Genomic DNA, 21,274 nt, shown 5'->3' on the forward strand with positions numbered 1-21,274 from the left:
CAGACCTGGGAGCAAGTATGTTCTTGGAGTGCTGCCCTCTCTAAGACTTTATCAGCAGGAGTATTGAACTTGACGTTGGCTACTGCCCAAGTCAGAGATGTGTGTATGTCAGAACCTGTGATTCCTCAGTTAATTGAAGGCACCAGTGGAAGGACCCAGAGCTGTTCTTGCTGCTGGAATATAGCACAGTTACCTTAGGTCTTTAATAAAATAAATGAATGGAGGCAGAGGACTGGGAAACACACTTGAAGGAGGGAGTGCCCCTCAGGATGACAGCCAAGGTAAACAGTGCTTGTAACTGAAAAGTAGATTTCCTGGCAGGCGAGAACCAGAGGAGTGGGTGCGAAGTGCAGCCACCAAGAACCGTTTTCGGCTAGAGATTGCCAAGTGTCCCTGAGTCCCAAAAAGAACCTCTCAGAGCTGTTTGGGGGAAATGCATTTCTGGAACCTGCCTTCGAAGATCCTGTCATGCCTACGGCTGGGCCCAGAGGCAGCGCTTGGGGAGGCAGGGTCACAAAGGGTCACGTTTGTTCGAGAAAGCAAGCAGATGGAGCTCCCTGAGGGATGGAAACAAAGTCGCCCGTGACCTGGGGAAAGCCTTGCAGGGGAGCGAGTGGACTGGCAGAATGCAGTGGAAAGGCGTCCCCGAGTCTGTGTGTGATTTAGTTAATGGAAACATAGACATTTTCTTTCTGTCTGTCTTTCATTATAGTGGAAAACTATGTCATTACAGTGGACAGCTGTGCACACTTTATAAATCATGTGATGTGTGCATCTGCACACGTTCATGTATGCAGCGCGCAAAAAAAATCCTCACAGGACCCACGTTCTTGCCCTGAGAGCCTATGTCCATCCTTCCATGATAGGCCTCTCTTCTAATTGGAGCTGTTAGGTTCTGTGAATGCCAAAAGGAAAAAAAATGTGTGTCTCTGGCCATCACTACTTTATTGGTATAAATAAATACATGGAGATTGTCTCCTAAGTGGCTTGCATAAAGCTGTGGGCATCTCCGTCCTGTTTCTTCTCTTCTGTAAGGTACTGCATCAGGCTTATAGTTGTGGGTGTCCTGCCCATGCCTTGTGCTGAGAAAGGTGCACCGTCAGAAAAGAATTGATACAGAAATGCTTCAACCTTCCAAACCCAAAGATTCTTGGAGCTTGGCTGCATGCGGGAAAGGGCCCTGCCTTGTCAAAAGAGACCCACCCAGGTCCCTTTAATGGTCACTCCAAAAGGTGGTGCTTGAATTCTCTCTCCGTTTTATTTCTTGAACATCTTATTTCCCATAACTAGCTATGTGTGCCATGGGAAAGTTTTAGGGCCTCTACCTTCTTTTTACAAAAACTGTTATAAAGGCAACGTAACTTGACTAGACAGTTTGGGAAATAGAGAAACAAAACTGTGATCCAAAATGCTCTTGTTCCAAACACAAGAACTAGTTTTGTTTTTTTGTATTGTACATACTCTGATAGTTGTCCTCTCTACACATATTTTATTTATCATACCTCTTGTATCTTGCTTTTTTGTGCTTAAAATGATATCAAATGCATTTTCCTCTGTTGCTACATAGTCTTCATTATTATAACTCAGGCTGATGAATGGAGGTGTACTGGACTGCATATTTCAACTCTTATCTCCTTTCCGCCCTTCCTTTCAGGACTGTGCAAAAGGCAAGAAGGGTGGGGGATGGGGGGTGTCATTCCAGGTGAATTTAAGAGAAAATGCTCTGTAATTTAATTTGTTTTCCTGAGCGCCGAGGCTCGCCAAGCAGATGACCACGACTGTCTCCTCTCCCCTTACTAAGAATCTCACCATCTCTACCTGAACATCAAGTCCTTTGTGCTTGGGGCTGTGGCATGAGAACTGTGGCCCTTCATTAATTTGTCTTATATCCTTGCTATCACCAGGACTGTTTTGATTCTAAGGACATTGAAGCTTTTTTTAATCTTTTTCTCAGTTAAGTAAGGCTTTGTGGGCTTTGTGCACATAGCTAGCCCACTGGGTACACAGGTTTTAATTCTGTTGCTTTTTTTGTAGTGTATTATTGGATTGCAAATGTTGATTTAGTATGAAAAATGGGCATAATTAACTGCTTCCTAAATAGGGATGACTTATTAACTTGAAGATTCATTTGCAACCTTTGTGCTTTGCATGCAGGTGACATATGCTCTTATTACCAAGGATTTTATCTGAGGATTTAAAACAGTTTTCCACTTCCACCATTTTATAAATGAAAACCAGAGGCCTAGGAGTCATCCAGCAGCACATACATAAAATTTGGAAAAACTTGGATCATTTTCGGGGTTAAGTTTGTTGAAATTCTGTGAGGGGAAAAAAGACATTTTTTTCCTTGTATTATTATTGGCTGATATATTCATAAGTAGTTTTTACAACTCAGATACTGGCTTCACATTCAAAAGGTTTATATAGCATCTGTTGTAATATTTCAGATTCTTTATTCTGTAATCTTTATTTTAAAATACAAGTTCTCACTCAAAACCAGTTGTGCACGCAGTATGCAAAATGAAATCGCCAGGCTTCAGATATATTTTATATACATTTTGAGTGCTTTTTTGGTTTATCAAAAGAAAGACAAAACTTTGATTACTTCTTTAATATTAAATTACTGTTTCTGAGTTATAAATCTTTGGGAATTTATAAATCATGGATGATACCTACCAATGAAAACATTCAATCCAGAAGACACAGGCCCTTTACCTGGCTGCTTGTTTGTTGGAGACAGTGCCTGTACTGCCTCCTGTAAGCCACAGCATCTAGCAAAGTGATCGTGTGTGCACAACTGGAATTTAACAAATGCTTTTTGGGCCAACGTATAGATTTAAGATAAAGAAGCGTACTTTGAACTGGAAAATTTGAAGGTGAAATCACATCACATTTAATAGTTTAACCATGGATGTTTGTGGAACTGTAGTTATATCATGGGATAGTAACGTTAACTAAAGCCAGCAAGTGTGTAAAGTTTGTTTAAAAATTAAAGCACGGAGTTTAATAGATATTTATATTCAACAATACTAAGCAAATCTCTGACATGCACCACCACCCCCAAAATATATGTGCTGAAATTGTGTCTCTGGGGTGAATGAAAAGGCGTGGGAAAGCTGACCACTCTTGAGGAAAGGTTTGTGGAGTGGGAGGGAGCCTGGGACTCTCCTAGGCTCTGGCCTTGCATTTGGCATATGCCTCTTGTTGTAACCATTTATAAAACTTTATTTTAAAGGTGGTAATCAAGACATTGTCTCCAATACCAAACAGTTGTTCATCATTAATTAGTTGGTCTTGATTATCAATCAGAAGCTTCTTGACAGTGTGATTCTGAATGTGTCCGTCAGTGGATACTGACTGAGGTTGGCTTGGGGTGGAGAGCGGGGCCTCGGGGCTGGGGAGGGCGCTCCAGCGGTAGGAGAGGGCTGGCACAGTGTCGCTGGGCTGCGTGTCCTCGCTTACAGAGCCCTGGAGCTTGGCCAGCTCGATGAGAGGGGAGGGGAGAGGCTGGGGTCTGAGAGCCCTGGGTTTATTTCTGGCTGTTGAGATGTGAGACGGTGGGGAAGGCATAAATATAGTTTGAGGGAGGTCGCAGACTCAGAGGGCCTCGCCAGGGGTAAACGCTGGATGGATTTGTTTGTGGATGGATTTGTTTATAGCAGCTTCACGCTTCTACCTCTGGGAGTCCGTGCTTCCAAGGGGCGCCGCTCACCGTCTGGATCTCATTTAATGGGTGTCGCCAAGGTCCCCCCAATGTACCGACCACCACCACTTTAGTCCCTTCCTTTCTGAATTTGTAGTCAAATAACTTTCTGGCCCGCCAGGAGAATTCATTTAAAAAAAACTAAAAACAAGCATCTTGGGAAAAGACAGTTGTGTAAATAACTCGAAGCACATCGCGTTTAGGGCCGGAGTTGTGGGATGTGGGGTTTGCGGCATCACCATCACCAGGGCACCAAGACAGCAAGGGCAGCTGCTCCGAGCCCCTGGCCCCGAGTCTCCTGTCTGTCTCTTGGTTGGTCACTGACTTCCCCTGGCCACGGTCTGAATCCCTTCCCCGCATCCACCCTCGTGGGTCGAGGAGGGCCCACATCCAGCAGCTGCCCTGGTCAACCCCAGCCCTGCACTCAGGTGCCATCTGCTGTCAGCAGCTTGGGGACATGCCGAGAGAGCCCGTCCACTGCTCTGCTCACCTGCCTGCCTTCCCCTGTGGCGCTAGTCGCTCCCAGCACTGGCCCTGCTCCCCAGACCTGAGTCACTCTAGTCTTGAGGCTTCTTACCCATCCGATGGCTGGCACACATTGGGGCTTTTTCCCGCCTGTACAGCTAGCACACGTTGCTTACATTTCAGGGAGTGTTAGGGATGCAATCTCAAGAAAAACCTCCCAGAGGATATCACTCCCTCGGGAGGAATGTTGATGATGGTAAGCTCCTTAAGGAGAAACCACATTTTATGTGCACTAGTGATATTGTGCACTAGTGAAAGTTCTGGCTCCGAAGTCTGGTCATAGTCCAGCTAGCGAACTGCCTGCCCTGTGCGTTCTCCTGGCCAGGCTACTTGACCCCTGTGTGCAGTTTCGATCTGTAAAATGGGATTAATGATAGTATCTACCTCGGAGGGTTGCTGTAAGGAATAACTAAGTAAATGTAAACTGCTGGAAGCACATGCCAGTGTTAGTTGTTACTGTATCTTTGTACCTCAGCGTTGAATACCTATAGTTTATACATAATGGGTCCTCATTAAATGTTTTGTGGAATAAGAGTAATAATTCAGAAGGTGGAAAAAGGATTTCCCCATCTCTTACCATCTCTTGGTTGCGGGATAGCATTGTAGGCAGGACATTTACCCCTCGGTTGGGGGGGCGGGGCAGTAGGATGCTCCATATTCAACCTCAGTCACTGGGTGCCTATGATTGTTCAACAGACCTAACATGCCTCATGTGTCTGAAGTTTGATGAATGCTCACTGGCTCCCAAGGTGATTTTGAAAGGGCAAAAGAGCTTAATCAGGAGCTTTATTACCAGTGAGCATTGTTACTGCAACATGTCAAGCTCCAGCATGTTTGATGATATTGACCTGGCTCCGCCCTTTCTTGATGGGTTCACTCTCCTTTCTAACTTAATGCTTGCTTTTAAGTTGGGGGATGGTCTTTAATGGAATATGCTCTTTAATGGAATATGTTTTTGCTGCTTTGTAGCCCACTCTGCCTAGCATGGGGCCATGCAAGTAGTAGTTGCTCAGTAAATAATACTTTAAGTTAATAAGTAAATCATGGGACTCCCCCCCCCCCCATATCACACTGGTGACTGGAAGGTGCTTATGAGGAAGTTTTGTTCGTGAGTTTCCCCCTAGGCAGGTGCCACCTATGATTATTTCTCTCTTGCTGTGGGGCATTGAATTTGAGGGCGCTTCTCAGAGTTGCTGCTCATCTAACATGAAAAGAACAAGTGGTCCCCAAATTGCCCAGGTGAGGTGGTGGGGAAAGGGTGCCACCCCTCATCTTTGTTGAGGTACCGTACTCAGGATGAAGGTCCCAGCTCTAACAGAAGGAGGGAAGCCATTGCTTTTTTAAATTAAGAAAGTTAGTTTAAAAAATTTATGTGGATAAAACTTCACGTGGCAAGGACTGAATATATATCCTTCTGCTCTTTCACCCAGTTCCTGAGATAACAGTTTAGGAAATAGGGCTTTACAGAAGTGACAAGAGTATTAAGTCCTTTGCAAGTGCTGCTTTTCATTCTAAAAAATATTCACTGATTCAAGAAATGATTTACCTAAGAGGATCGCAACAATAGTAGCAGTCCTCTTTCTGTGGAGAAATTGAAAGAACTTTAAACAGACATACACACATACTCATTCAAACACAATTTACCCTAGCTTTTTATTTAAAAGAATAAATAAACTGATTTCAGTGCAAACGAGTGCAGTATGATTCTTGCGTGGCGAGATCATTTCACAATGTTCCTCGTTTATAAGAAGAGAAGACAGTTGCCACCCATCTTCTTTGCGTCTCTCGCCCGAATGGAAGCGGCCCGTTGAAAGCCTGGCCTTTGTCGGAGGAAGAGCTGCCGCAGGGCACAGCGCAGACAGCCCTTGCCCGTCCTGCTCGGTGGGACGGGAGCCGCTTTCCTGGGAAAGGCGGGATGGACGTGGGGGGAGTCCAAGTCCTGGCTAGTTCCAGGTGATTGGCCACACAGGGCACATATTCTCTCACTAGTAAATAAAGGGAATGTTCTGTGTTGAATCCTGGCTGGACAGGAAGGTGGGGAAAATGCATCGGGCTCTTTTTTCGGTAAAGGGGACAGCTTCAAATGGGATGGCTCTACATCAGCATACCTTTCTGTAGAATCATTTTATCTTATCTACAGATTTCGTCTTTGCCATTAGACTTTACTCGCAGGGATTTGTAAGAAGCAGTGGTTGGTTCTAAAACAGGAAAAAGACAGTTATGGGAGTACAGTTGGTGGGTTTTGACCCCTCAGGGCATTTTCTCCAGAGCCACTCACGTAGAGGCAGAACTAGGCTAACGTTGTGCTCTTTGTGACTTTGCCTGACACGAGAGTGGTGGCGCTGAGCGGCTTGTCTTCCTCTGCCCCCTCCGTCTCCAGATCTCTCTCCCTTCCGTCGCACATTCCAGTGCCATCAGTCAGGCAGCTGGCGGGCAGGCTGACTCCTGTCTCAGGCTGGCCGCGTGCCAGCCCAGTGCGGCCAGGTTCTCCCACTCCTCCGTCCTTCAGGAATGGACAGTCACCTTGACTATCCTGGGGGGGGGGGGCAGGAGGTGCCACGCCCAGGCAGGTGCCACCTGTTGACCCAGTGGCCAGTTTGGGCTCCAGCTCCTCGTTCCCACGTTCTGTCCCGTGGAGTGGACCTTCTGTGTTTGAGGCATCAGGCACTGGGCTCTGTGTCATGATCCTCCCGGCGCCTCCCTTGGGTCCAGGTGGGGCCTGAGTTGTCAAGTCCCAACAGGTCGTGGCCCTTCAGTCCGGAGGGTGACCACCTCGATGGAATGCGCTTCCTGGAGCCTGACTGTAGGAGCCTTGGGGCCCTACGAGCGGGGCTTGATGGGAGGCCTGCGAGGGGCCGGGAGGAAGGACACGGAGATCCCGGAGAGGCAGCGGATTCCAACCTGGGAGAGGAGGGTTTTGCTCCGGGAGGCTAAGGAAGTTGGCTTGCCCTCTGAGTGAAGGTGGCTTTCCGTGTCAGCCAGAAATAATCAGGCCTTGACAGCGCCTGCGGTCACAGCACTGTGGCTATACAGGAATCAGAATCACAGAGTTGAAAGGGCCCTCGAAGAATCATCCCCAGGCCAGCCCCTCGTTTTACAGATTAGGGAAACGAGGTCGTAGCAGCATGTCGTGTTCTCTCAGGCTTTTTAGTTTCTGCTGTCCCTGCAGTGGTGGCCTCTTCTTTCTTTTGAACCCGAAGCGATGGAGGGGCTTGCTTACTCTTGCCCACCCTGGAGGGAGCTCTTGGGGCCCCTGTTGTCCTCCCTGCCCCATGACCTTGGTCCCAGAGCGTGGAGCACAGCAGACCGCATCGGCCTCTGCTGGACTTTCCCCTCCCTACCTCCCTGCCTGCCTCCTTGCCCCACCTCACCCCCCACGCAGGAAGCCGGGGCCCTCCCCGTGGGGGTGTGAAGCCACTGGAATGTAGCACTCTGACCCCTGGCAGTGGAGTGTCCTGGATGGACCTGGCCTGGGAAACAGGAAGGACTTAAGGGAGGGGGGAGGAGTGCCCCATGGCCTTGGGGTGGGATGGAGGGAAAGGAAGTGCCGAGCAGTGTGACCTCCCGAGTAGGCCCAGCTGACACCCACCACATGGGAGACCAGGTGGGAAAATGGGGGTGGGGCACTGGGCTGGCAGACAAGCAGGCGGTTTCATGGGTAGGGCCTCTGGCAGAGCCGTCCCCCAGGGGGTGAGCTGTCAGGGCAGCTGGGGTGAGGAGGAAAGGAATTCAGAAGCAGGGAGGAACAGACCAGAATGCCGAGGAAGCTATTGTAGGGGGTGGTCAAGGTGAAGGCGGAACAAGGGGTGCCCAGCCACTGTGCAGATGACACATTTGTCACTTTAGAAACCAAATATATTAAAGGGTGGGAAATACCCTCCTAAACAAACTTGCACCCCAACTTGAGACCCCAGTGCTTTTAAACACGCTAACCCTTGGCAAGGCATAGTTGTGCTGAGACAGTTTGTAGAGGGCTGCCCTGCCCATTCAGGTTCAAGGCCAGCGGACACTTGCCTGTCCCTTTCTCTTTCTGTCAGTGGTGGAACCGCTGGGCCATGCTCAGGTCAGTGACCTCCCTCAAAGAGATTTTCCAAAACTGCAAGGCCAAGCCTCGGGGTGATGTCCCCACCAGCTCCTTGCCCCTCCACAGGAAAGGGGACCTTCTTGTCTTCAACTTCCTCCCAGTTAAAGCCTGTGGCCGAGCCAGGATCCTGAACCCACCTCACGCAAACCCTTGTGAAACCACGATCAGGCCACACTAATGCCAAACTGCCCGTGAGGTTTGCCAGGAAGGCAAGCCAGCTTCACGGGGGATGTTTAAAATTACATTTCGTGCTCTCGGGAAAAGAAGAGAAACCATAGGCGGCGGAGTGTTTCCGAAACACCTGTTGAAAAGGAGAGACATCCTGACTGTCTCCGCACCTGAAGGGTTTGGGTTTCCTTTGCCGCTGGAATCCCTCCACGCTGAGTCAAGTTGATTCTTCCGGTGCCCAGGGTTGTCCTGAAGGATTATGAGATGTCATGTCACTTCCTCCCTGAAGGGAGGGTGCTAATCTCCCTTCCTCCTTTCTCACATGACATTTCACAGAGCCCTGGGAATAGTGGACTTGGTACTAGGCGGAGGTGTCTTGGCTGTTAGACTCATTCACTGGACCTGCAGACCAGGGTATGTGGCTCCCCTTTCTCCACTTAAGTGATTCCAAAAGCCACCAGCCAAAGCCTAGTGGGTAAATAAGCCAGTGTCTGTCTACTCAAGGTGTTTATATATCATGGCCTGAGAACCTACTGATCGTCTATAAATTTGGATGTTTGAAACAACTGAATTATTAAAGAACACATTAAGTGCCTATTCTTAAAGTAAGTTTAAAGCTACATATCTCTGTATGTATTAACCGTTTGAAAATTGGTGATCCTTATTGTTTGTTGAATGGGATATGGATTTGATCAGAGCATCCTTTGGGCATTGTCTGCATTTGGTATTTGCTTTTATATCCTAAAAACAATTAGTTCTTGAAACATTGAACCTAATACAATAGGCAGTTTTTACCTTTCAGGTAGGATTTGAGGTAGATCTCTGGCCACAAATTGTGTGTTATTTTTCTAATGGTTTTCTGATGACGACTTTTACACTATAAAGACTAACTTTGAATAGAGTAACATTGCAGAACCGTAATCTTAAAAAAAATCCACCTACCTAACTGCATGTGGGAATTCATGTTGCTGTGGCATATAGAAAAAGGACTGGTGATTCACCTGGGTTTTATTGACGTTTCCTTTTGGACGCAAGTAGATGTTCTCTCTGTGTTTATGTTTATGCATGCATGTATTCTAATTTGAAATGTAGAAATATATCAACTTTAACTTTGACACTGCGATGTTTTAAAATACCCAGAGGTACCTGCTTCCTAAGTCCCTGGAGGCATGACTTACTATACAGTTTTAATTTTTTTTTGCATGTTAAATATTCCAGAAAGATATCAAATATAAATGCATAAGTATTGAAGCACTTAAGCAAGCCTGAATCTTAGACACCCTCAGAACACCTTTCAGGCTGCTGCTTTTTTGTTCATACGCTATTATTAGTAGACAAAGTCTAGTATTAATAGGTTCATAGAATGGTCAGTCACCTGCTCTGGTTTACCGTTCCTTTTTTCCATTCAGTAAGTGGGGTTGGGGTCCACCATGTGCCATCGACACAGCTCAGCATGCAGTGGCTACAGATATGAGGAAGGCACAACTTCCCATACTCAAGAAGCTCAGTATCCAGCTGTAGATAAATAGCATGATACCTTGGGATGAGTGAAATGATGTGGGTGGCAGAAAAGCAAGTAAATGTCTTTGAGGAGAAAATATTTAAGTGGGGCACGGTAAGATGGTAGCAGATTTCCAGAGGAAGAAAGATCCTTCCTCCAAAGAGGAAATGGAATCACCAAAGACATGTCGAGGTGAAAATGCACCATGTACTCACGGAGTTGCTTGAGTCAGTCAATGTTTATGGAGGACCTACTCTGTGCGAAGCCCTGTTCCAGGTGCAGAAGATGTAGCAATGGCTAACAGAGACAAAAATCCCTACCAGCCTGGAGGGACAGTGGTGCCTGGTTTGCAGTTTTAAATAGAGCGGTGACGGAAAGTCCTGTTGAGAAGTTGAATTTGATCAGATACCTGAAGGAGTGAGAGAGCGAACTGTGCACATACCTGGGGGAGGGTGTCCCAGGTGGAGGGTACACTATGGCCAAGGCCCTGAGGCTTCATGGCCTGGAAGGGAAGAGCTGCTATCTGTGCAGTGGAGGTAACTGGAAGGTGAGCTGGGGCCTTCTAATTTATCAGTTGAGGAGTCAGACTTGACCCTCCAGACAGGCAGGAGCCATTAAAAATTTTTAGATAGTGTTAATACCGTTAGTATGGTCATTGCTGAGACCCCCAAACTATAAAGTGCTCAGTGACTCAGAGCTGAGTGTCTGTTAGGTGTAGAGGGTTGTGTGAGAAATGTGCACAAATGTATATTTCAAACATGTTCTTAAAATTTCTTAGTCTTTCTATGGTCTTGTTTTATTTACTTTATATGGCCTGTTTCACATGAATCTTACGGATTAAATCATTGCTGTGTAAATCAAGTCCTCCCAAGATATTAATATTCATTTCTTGACATACCCCAAGGCCAGAGTCCTGCTTGTCACCCTCGCCTGATTTACATTTGCTTCTAGGTGGAAAGTCTTTCCAGGATGAATTTCAAGGACTCGATGCCTTTAAATGAATATATCAGACAAGCCCTGTGCCACCCACATGGTTTCTTAATAGACCACAGTTGTCTCTCTGATATTCATTTCTCATTTATAACACTACTTCTTACATAAACATTTAGCAGCAATGTGAATTTTAATGATGTTTTAAGGAAAAAAAAGATCTGAACATATACATCATACTTTCACTTCTGATGAAACTGAGAAACAGTAGGAAGTTGTAAATTGTGCACACACAAAAACGTGTTCGTTGAATATTGCTGGCAAATTGTGCTCTGTTGCTGGGACCTGATCGCAGGACAGTCAGGGGTTGGATAGGAATAAATAATAAGATCAAACATAGAGATTCTCATACTTCACGGAAAAATGTGAAGGTTTGGGTTTTGGCGTGATGTTTAAGGATGCGGTTTCTTTGTGGAACAGTACTGGAGGCGGTGGTCAGGATCAACTGGGAATAAAATTGTTGCAGTTGAAACCTGATTACCCTTATCTTCCACTTGGTTTACTTCAAAGAATTCAGATAAATTATTAAGGTAAAGTTCACGGCAGTGGTCAAGTCGATTTGTAAAAACATTGCTTCCAAAACAACTGCTAACCGGTTTCACAGAATTATCCTCCTGAAAAGATTTCTTAATGCTACTTGCAGAGGAGTGTACACTTTAAAGTCAGGAGTGTTGCTCTTCTGTATAGGAAGGCATTGTCACCTTAACAAAGAAGCCCTTGTTTCCTGGATGATAGACTAGCTGAGATTGCATTTATATTGTTGGATTTTTCTTTTCTTCTGATACTTCCAAAGGTACTCTCGCAGCTCCGTTTGTCTCTCTAATCCATTTGTCTTAACTCAGAAGGTGTCAGAGAGAGGCCTCCGCCTGCCCCTGTGGTAGTGACCCTCAGCTGTGGGCGTCTAGGTCACAGTCACTCTTGATGGGCTTCGCACAGTGAGATGGGAAAATAGCAGTGTTCCTTCCTCCTGTCCTACCTTTTCTTCCTTCTTTTCCCCGATGCTCCTGTTGTCTGGACTCCCTTGAACTTGAAATTTTGCCCAGCCCTTTGATGACCTCGATTCCCTGTCTGTTCAGGTCCCCCGGCCTGTGCCGGCTGACAGTCTCTGGGATTCAGACCGACGTTGCTTAGCTCCTCTCCTCAGCCAAGTGTGTGAACCTATGGAGAGCGCCCAGCATCATTTCTGGCCCTTACATTGTGGCTTCCTAAAATGGCCATTGTTACGAGGAAATTTGTCTTGGGCAGAATGTGCTTCATGAGCTGTGCTAACTGTTCAGCTAGTATAATGAAAAACTTACATCCTCCCAAGTGCTTCGTTTCAGAACACCGTGTTCATTTGTTTCTTGTTTGAAATTCTGGCCACTTTTATGCTTTCCACTGTGGTGGTTCACACTTTTAGATGAGTGCAGTCTAGAAAAAAGGCAGACTCGTATCTGTCTAGTCCTCTGTTTTGCCCCTGGCCGTTTGACGAGCAGATTTTAGGTTGGAGCATACATTCGTATTTATAAAATGGCACCATGTGTGATTCATACCCACAAGTCCCCTTTCTCACAAGAGGCATTAACTTGTGTAACATTGATTATGGTTACCATAGACGAAAGTGTGGAAAGGGAGATAATAGAGTTTATTATTTAAGTTATTTATCTACCATGGTTAAGGAATATTATATTTGTTCACTTATTTGGACATGTCATAAATATTTATTGACACACGAAAGTGTTGGTTAGTATAGTGTTGAGGTTAAAAGAAAATGTGAGTTCGTAGTGCTATTTCATAAGTAGGAAGACTGAAACCCAAAGGTGATTCACTTATTTCTGAGTAATTGCCTTTTTGTCCCCCTTACCACCAAACTCACTCTCTAGGAAAAGTTTGGCACTTAAAGATTCCGATTGCTTTGTATAAATTCAAGTCCCCTTGTCCTCTGACGTGTTTCTGTTCATTCCTTCTGCGGGCATTGATTTTGCCAAGTTACTATTTGCTGAGCCCTGTGACAGCCCAGTGGCAAACAGAAGAGTCACTCTAAATCTTTCGCGTCAAAGAAGCCACCTTCTGGTGGCAGAGATTAGAGGAGCTATTTCATTATGATGCCATAAGTGGACTGATTTTAATAGATAGTAGGAATCCTGCAGAAGAGATAAAACTTAATTTAGTCCCCATAGGGTGAATGAAACCTGGAGAAAGTATTAAAGACTGAGCAGGAGTTCTCAAAGCAGAGAAAGAGAGGACGCTTTCTAGGCAAAGCCCTGGAGCCACGGCTCAGCATTTCGGGAGCATGTGGTCATTATTACTGGGGTAAGGGGAGGAGTGGGAGAGATGTGGTTGATCAAGTGGGTTGGGATCAAATCTAAACAGGCTTTGTATTCCATGCCAGAGACGTGGATGGCCAGATGTTGGACTTTGTTTTATAGACTGTTGCTTCCCAACTTCATATCCTTCAGAAGTTTGATAGGGCTGTTCTTATAACACCCGTCCCTGGGATTTATTTACACTGACACACCTCTGATGGAGAAGAAAACGCTCCGAAGAAGGTACCTAAGGGATGCTGGCTTGACTCAAGGGTAGCTTTAGAATATCGAGATGAAGAGAGAAAATGTGAAACAATTTGCACTTCTCCAACATACTTTTTCCCTCAACTAAGACATACTCATTTTTAATCAGCAGTACATTCGATAACTGAAAACCAACATTCTTGGAAGCTGGTTAAACATGGAGTTACATGTTTTCAGGGATATTCAAGCTCAGAGAAGACTGTGTTGCTTAATGACATGCGCCTACATAGAAGGCCAGTCCACTGCACAGACACGGGCCAGGGGAGGAGGCCTGAGATTTTCCTTTAAAAATTTTGGGATCCATTCTCAAAGCAGAGGAAAGGTAACCATAGGGTACAGTCAAAGTAATTGTGGCTCGGGAAAAATTTACCTAAGCTGTCTAATACCTATCAAATACAGTAAGCATGTGATTCTTTCACACTGTGCCCAATAAATTGTTAGCATTGTACAATTTCAACAAAGGTGCAAGAAACAAGGAAACATGAGGATAAAGTCTAAAGGGACCTCATGAATCATCCATTCCACCTCTTTTAGTAATGAAAAAATTGAAGCCTTAAGAGCCAAATGCCTTGTTTAAGGCTGCTCTGTGGTGTCCCGGGCCGGGGCCCTCTCAATGACCTGCCCCACTTCTGTCTGTCTTTCTATTTAACATTGATGGGTAGATCCTAATGTAGGGAGAATTGTGAAGTAGGAGAGTTGGGTTCTGTAGTGCCCGGCTCTCCTCTCTCATCTTGTCGCATGGATTCCTTGCTTTTGGAGACACTGCTTGTGTTCTCTTAAGCTCCTCTCTGTTCCCCACTAGCTTCCTGCTATCAAATAGGAAATTATCCATCTCTTACTTAACCGATTTCTGTGTTTCAGGATTCCTAGAAACATTTCATTCATGTGCTTGGTACGACTTTGCTTAGAATGATAGAAGACTGTACTTTGAGCCTTGAGCCCTTAGCACCGTGCTTGGTTCTTGATATACAGTTGACAGTCAGATATCTGTTTGAGGAGTGAATGATTGAAAGAGGGGATGAATGAATGAATTTGTGGCCTAGAGTTCATCTCTGGTCCTCCTCTGTTAGTTGTATTGCTAAGGTACATGAAAAAAGTGACAGTGATGGAACATTTGCTAATCATTAATATTTTACTGCAAGTTGATTTAGTAAATTGGACCAGTATTATTTTTCAGAGAGTTCCCCACTCGGACATCAACTGTGAATCAGTGGTCATACTTGTTTGTTATAATTTAGAGGTTTGAATCAGTTTAAGAGTTAGTCTTCAAGCAATATATTTGTGTGCATATTTTAGTATTTCCATTGTTTTAGATTCTGGCTTTGACCATTCTGGTGTATGATATGGTTACCTATGCCCCACATAGTTTCACTTTGTGGCAATGTCTGTAAGACACGTTTTTGTAACATGCATCGTTTTTGATAACTGCAATTCACTTTTCCTGCTTTGCACTGATTACAGCAGAGGAGGGAGAGGGAGAGGGAAGCCCCAGCTTTTGGAGCCTCCGCCTTAAGCTGGAAGCAGAGAGAAGGAAAGCTCACTGCATTGCATTCCTCCTTGAGCAGAACTGAATGCCTGATAAGGGCCAGCCAGGAATTGGGGGAGGTAGGAGCAGCGATTTTACATTGCACTGGAGTTTCTAAGCTGGCAGGGAAAGAGATGCCAGTATTAGCTACTTGCATCTTACTGTAGGCACAGGGATATGTGCACAGCTGGAGAATTAATTTGATATATATTCCCAGAAGCCTTTCCTCTGCCAGCAGAATTCCATTACTGTGAGCTTCTGAGTGTGTACCGTGAAGTTGTTTCTTGCCTTTTAATGTCTGCTATAGCATATTTCTGGTGAGTGGATTGCCACATAATGGGGTGTGGCTATACCTTGGTTTGGAGTAAAACTCCTTTAACCTAAGCAGATACAGGGCAGAAAAAGGTAAGGCTCTGAGTAGATCAATGCCTTCTGCCTTCAGGAAGTCGTATTTCACATGAACACACAGCACTTTGTCCAGCAAGTGCCGTCATACCCGATGCGTTTTATTCCATGTTAGTGGAATTTCAGACACCAGCAAGCAGATGGAAAGATACTTTGAAGGGCAGAGAGGTGGAATCTAGGACCAGGAATGGCTATGTCCTGGTGCTCCTGGGCACAGCGGGGCATGTCCCCTGGAACTGGGGCTTCCAGGTCTGGAGTTGGATGTGTTTCCATACAAGCTCCCAGATGCCTCTTCCTTCTTCAGCACCCCCTTTCCTACTCTCAGGATTGAAGCTCTTCTCTAACAAGACGCTTACAATTTTTTATGTCACATATGGAAGGAAGAAATTTCAGGCGTCGTCATGGATGTTGAAACATACTTTGTGGGCAGAAAGACCGCGTCCAGGTTGGGACTGAATATGCCTGTTGGAAGGGCAGGTGTTTTTGCTTTGGCACCACATGTGCACTCTGAAAGCAAAAGGCACGTTCTGCAAAATCATCCACTACTCTGAAGATACAAGAGCTGCTAAAGAAAATAGGGTTGGAGCAGTTCACTCAAAACCTATAGAAAACCTGTGTGTGTACACAGGGTAAATATAATAGTGACTCAGGTGAGCCACACATGGCGTTCTGCACCTGGAGCCTGGGCAGCCCATCCTTTGCAGCCGTACCCACTCCTGAGCTCATGCTGCTTCCTTCGGGACACGGAGCCTCACTTTTAATGGAGACCTTTGTCATCTGAATTAAACATAAGATCCAAGAGTCGTTTTCTTCCTCATGATTTTTAAATACAGAGGGAAATACCTCTGGGCTTTTTATTCCTACTTGCAACCTCCCTGGACAGTTTAATGTAGTGGAAAGTTCAGCCATTAGAGCAGCCGTTTCTTGCACTAAAGGAAGGAATTAAACAAGTTTATCAGCCTTTTTTTAAGGTGATCATTCAGTGCCCAGAGTGTCCTTTGTTATTGGCATTGGCCCAGGTACACCAACAAGACGTGCTCTTGTGGTAGAGCAGCCGTTCTCAAAGTGTGGGCCACAGAGCGTCACAGCACCTGGGGGAGCCCAAACATATGAGGTGGAAACTATTCCAGAGTCATACTGAACGTTACTCGCTTCTATTCTGTGTACCCGCATGTGCACGGGTGGTGCTAAAACGGCTGGCATCTTAGCCTGTATAGAAGCTGTGGCACCAAACTGCCCGTTGTTTCTGGCTTTTGTCACTGCCGGGCACTTGCTGCAAATCCTAATGACAAGCTAATAAACATAAAAAATCAACTTCCCTTAAGAATGCCCTCGATTAAAGCAGTACAAGTTATTAAATTTCAGCCCTTGGTGATGACACGCCTTCCGAGTGTGCTCCCCGGGACGAGAAGGGAGGGACGGGTGGCTTCGCCGCGCCGCAGCGTGCCAGGCCCGTGGCCTTCCCGGGAGAGGCGCCATGGTCCCGACGTCTCCTAGCGCCCAGTGGCGATGTCAGGTTAGCAGCCAGATATCCCTGACCCTTCACTGCGCTACTCACATATTGGGACCTATTGCGGCACGCGCAGATTTTGATTCATCCGTGAAATTATCAGGTTTGTCTCATTTTATTTAGAGAAAATAACATCCTGATGTGGTATCTTGCGGAAGTTGCACACACACTTAAAAAAAATTGCAGAGTTATCTCCGGCGGCTCGACCTTTCAGGCTGGGAGAATTCTCGGCACGTGGGGAGGGCCGGGAAGAAAGGGCTGCACACGAATGAAAGAGCAGGACTCCGGTTTTCGACTCCTTCCGCCTCCCCACCTCCACCGGCCCAAGGAGAGACCAGGAACTAGGTCCGAGCGAGCGTCTGCACCTCGACCCGTGTATTGTATGTGTGCATTTACTTGGGAAAAACAGATTTTAAAACATCAGATTTCCCAAGTGCCATCAGCAGCACCTTTGCACTCAGATTTCATTCCTATGACCAAACCTCGCTACGTCGTCGCTTTAAATCTCTGCTGGTTGGCTGTGAAATGATTTTAAAGTATAATGTCCTGTAATAGAAAGACATAAAAGGGTTTGTCTCAGAAGCGGGTTGTGTTTGATCCTATAAAGTCGTGGTTGCCAAGGGAACTGTTTTCCAAGAAGGAAAACAAAGTATTGATTAAGATGGGGACACAGAATGGAAAAGGTTCCTCTCAACAAGGACAGTAAAAGCATATGAGGCATTTTTGGCTTCAGAGTCAGATGCTTCCTGACTGGACACAGTGGCCACGGCGTTTCCTGAGGGGACCGTCAGGCCGGCCTGTGCGTCTTGGGGACAGCCTGTCACTCCCACCAAGCAGCTGGGAGCGAGGCAGAAGGCCGCGAGGCGGCGGGGAGAGCGTTAGGGGCAGGTGCCTTTTAATTCCGCCCCCCGTTCAGGAAAAGGGGCCTTCCTGTGGGGAGGCCCAGAAAGCATCTGGCAGTGAAAACAAATTGGCTCAGAAATGGACTCCTTGGGAGGGCTGTCGATGCCAGCCAGGTGATAAGAGGTTGGAGTCAGAGCTGCCCTGGGAAAGAGACTAATGGTAGATGATTTCTTGTGAGAAAAGTGCCAAAACATGTCCAAGCACTTCTTCAAAATGTGTGACTCATTAACGCTTTACTAATAAGCTTTTTAAATAAGATTTTTATTGTGCAAACATATTCTTTATATTGAAACATAATTTTTCTCGTGATGTTTATACACACACACACACACACACACACACAGACATATGTTTTAAACAAAACGTTTTCTATTTAAAAAAAGCATAGACAATATCATTGACCATACCAGTGACATGAAAATCTAGATGATGGATGGCTGGATGGCTGGATGGATAGAGAGATGATAGGTGATAGATTAGATAGATAGATAGATAGATAGATAGATAGATAGATAGATAGATAGATAGATAGATATTGGACACTCTACTAAATCCTGGGGTTAAGGGGCTTCAAAATTGGGTAAGGCCTGGCTGTTTGAGAGGACTCTTTGTCTGGAGGGGAATTTGACTCAATGTAAAAATTATTACAATGAGGATGAAAGGTCTATGCAGGTTTTTGCGGGAGCAGGGAGGGTGGAGAAGCTCATAGTTGGAGAAGACTTCTCAAACAAGGTCTCCTTTGAACTGGGTCTTGAAGGATGCATAGGAGTTATCAGAAGCCGAAGAGAAGGAGGTACCTAGGCAGGTGATACTCCATGAGCAAAGGTGTGGAAGCAGTTATTGATGGTTTGTGGTGAGGATCTCAGCTCAGAGCATGAGGACATGTGAGGGATTGGTGAAAGAAGAGTCTTTAGAAGTAGGTACAAGATGTCATGAAGAACCTTATATTCAGTAAGAAGTTTGGGCCTTTTCTTGTTGGCAACCACTGAGACCACCACTGAGCAGGTTTGTTTTTTGAGAAAGATGAGTGTGATGACAGACAGGGTGGGGAATGGTGGGTGGTGGAGGGACAGGAGTGGCTGGGCGCCTGGGTTGAGGGTGTTGTAGTTCAGGAGTGATGTCTTTAGGAGTTCCAGTTATACTGGGGGGAGGGATATTTATTGTGGAAAAAATCTGCATCAGAATCCACTCAGTTTGGTGATATGTTGTTAATTGCACATATTTATAAAAATAGTAATGAAGGTTTTCTTCTCAGACTGTGGGAAAGTGGAGAAATACAGTTTTTCAGTGGTTCACATGTTACTTGAATTTCTTACAAGTTTTTAAGTTCCTAGGGTTGAACTGTATTTGAGTTACAAATTTAAATACACAGTCACAAACATTCCTCCATTGCAAATTTCCCTGAACTAGATGAGGCTGGTGGTACTAATAGCTTGTCCACAATTAAATATAGAGATAAGACATGTGCTGTTTTGTTTTGTATTAGAATCGAAGACTAAATTTTCACCCACTTTTCGGTGTTGAATTGTTTCAGCATATTCTTTTTTGGTTTTCCATTCAGAGTAATTCATTAATTTCATTGTTGTCTTGATGGTAGGAATATACCTTTGTGTGTATATGTTTTTTTCATATATATATATGTATATATATGTCATTTCTAAAGATCAAGTACGTAGGAAAACATTAAAAATAAATGTTTATATTTCTAAAATCATTTTGCTAAGAGCTAAGACTTGAATCTTAGGTGAGCTTGATCTCCTGAAATTAAAACACAAGTGGTTTTCTGTTCTCCCTTTTCAGAGAATCATGCTGCAGCTCTTTATATTATGAGTGATATCCTTCCAAAGACCAGAAAATTATTTATTATGTGAAGGAAAACAGTCTTTTGTCTAACTTATCCAGTAAGTCGTCGATGTCATCAGAAGGAAAAGCCCCATACAAGTCATAGCCGTTCATTTGCACGGTCTTCGAGAAAATACATTCTTAAGATGGCTTTCTGCCTGCCTTTGTTTGAGCAGCAGGTTTAAGGTATCTTAAATTGAAGCACTTTAAAAAATTCTCTTCAGATACGGTATCAGTAACATGTTATTTAACAGCCAGTACCCAGTTAAGGTAAGATAAGGTATCTATTATAAAGATAACGTTAAGAGGGGAAAAAACCCACGTAATGTCCCAGAGATTCATAGAGAAGTAATCTGGTTTCCTATAGGAGGTGTTTCAACTCTGAGGAATATTAAGGATTGAGCCTGTCTATGGTCTGTCATTTTTGTGTCATTCGTGTGATCTGGGTCCCGTGAAAGCTGGTTTTAATGGCCTGCTCTCTCTAGTCTATTCCATTCCATGACCAGGGCGCTGATTTGGTCTTGGGTTCAGAATTTGACTGCCTCAGCATCTCACCAGGCTGTAGTCCTTTGTTTTATTGTTATTTGGGGCTTTGGTTGTGATTTGTGATGGATGTTAACATCTTTACTGAAATGTACTGGAGGGAATCTAGGCCATTGTATCCTCTTGCTGGTTTCTGGTTTTTTAATGTTTATTAGCTGCCTTGGTGTTAAGTTTCAAAGCCATTTAAAACCCAAAGTTGGTCTCTACCAGACAGAGTAAGAAATTGAGGGCTTTTGGGGAATAATTTTGTAGATTGACTAACGTGACCCCTATAATTTGAACTGAACATGGGAAAAATCCAGGAATCTGTGTTGAAAATGAAAAATCTTAAAGGAATCTCAGTTGTTATTATGATAACACATAAGAGAAATAGTGGTTTTTTACCACAAACCTTTGTCTACTTGTGTGACTATATTTCAGTCTCCTTCAGAGGTTAGGTTTTGTTCATTTGTAAAATTGCAGCCAAACTGCCTTCCGTAAATTGAGGTGTGAAAATCAGATGTTAATCTTGACATCCTTACACATTTTTGCTTTCCAGCAGGCCTTCCTTCGAAGGAAGCTAACAAGCAGACATCATGTGGTTTGTAATTGTTTTGCAGATGAGAACTGGGACGATGACCAGCTGCTTGGTTTTGAACCCTGTAAAGAAAACCTCGTCTTTGGCTGCAATATAATCAATGGGAAGTGCGAGTGTGTCACCGTTCGGACCTGCAACAATCCCTTTGAGTTTCCGAGGAAGGATATGTGCTTTGCCGCTTTAAAGAGGATTCAAGGTAAGTACTGATTTTCTCAGTCGTCAGCTTAGCGTTGTGGAACCCTGTAGAGACAGTATTTGAGCTTGAAAAGGCCACGACAAGCTCCCGGAGGTTGATAGCTTTTGTCATCCCGGACAGGATGCATAAAGTTGGCCAGGTGCTGATGTGATGGGGCGTGCGCTCGTGTGTGTGTGTGTGTGTGTGTGTGTGTGTTTCCTGGAAGCCGTGGGACGGTAATGCTGTGGTGGTGTGAGCAGGGTACCTGGTGCCA

At 45.0% G+C, this 21,274-nt stretch overlaps 1 protein-coding gene across 2 annotated transcripts in view; it reads left to right on the forward strand.

Annotated features, from left to right (window-relative positions):
- CRIM1 (cysteine rich transmembrane BMP regulator 1) overlaps positions 1-21,274 on the forward strand; it is a 165,753-nt gene that overhangs the window by 15,845 nt on the left and 128,634 nt on the right. For both annotated transcript variants that reach the window (XM_087823471.1, XM_087823470.1), the window contains exon 2: positions 20,848-21,021. In XM_087823471.1, coding sequence (XP_087679597.1) covers positions 20,848-21,021 — 174 coding nt within the window. The remainder of the gene's footprint in view (positions 1-20,847; positions 21,022-21,274) is intronic.

The sequence above is a fragment of the Miniopterus natalensis genome, chromosome 13 (assembly GCF_054644295.1).
Source record: "Miniopterus natalensis isolate mMinNat1 chromosome 13, mMinNat1.hap1, whole genome shotgun sequence".
Classification (NCBI taxonomy): Eukaryota; Metazoa; Chordata; class Mammalia; order Chiroptera; family Miniopteridae; genus Miniopterus; species Miniopterus natalensis.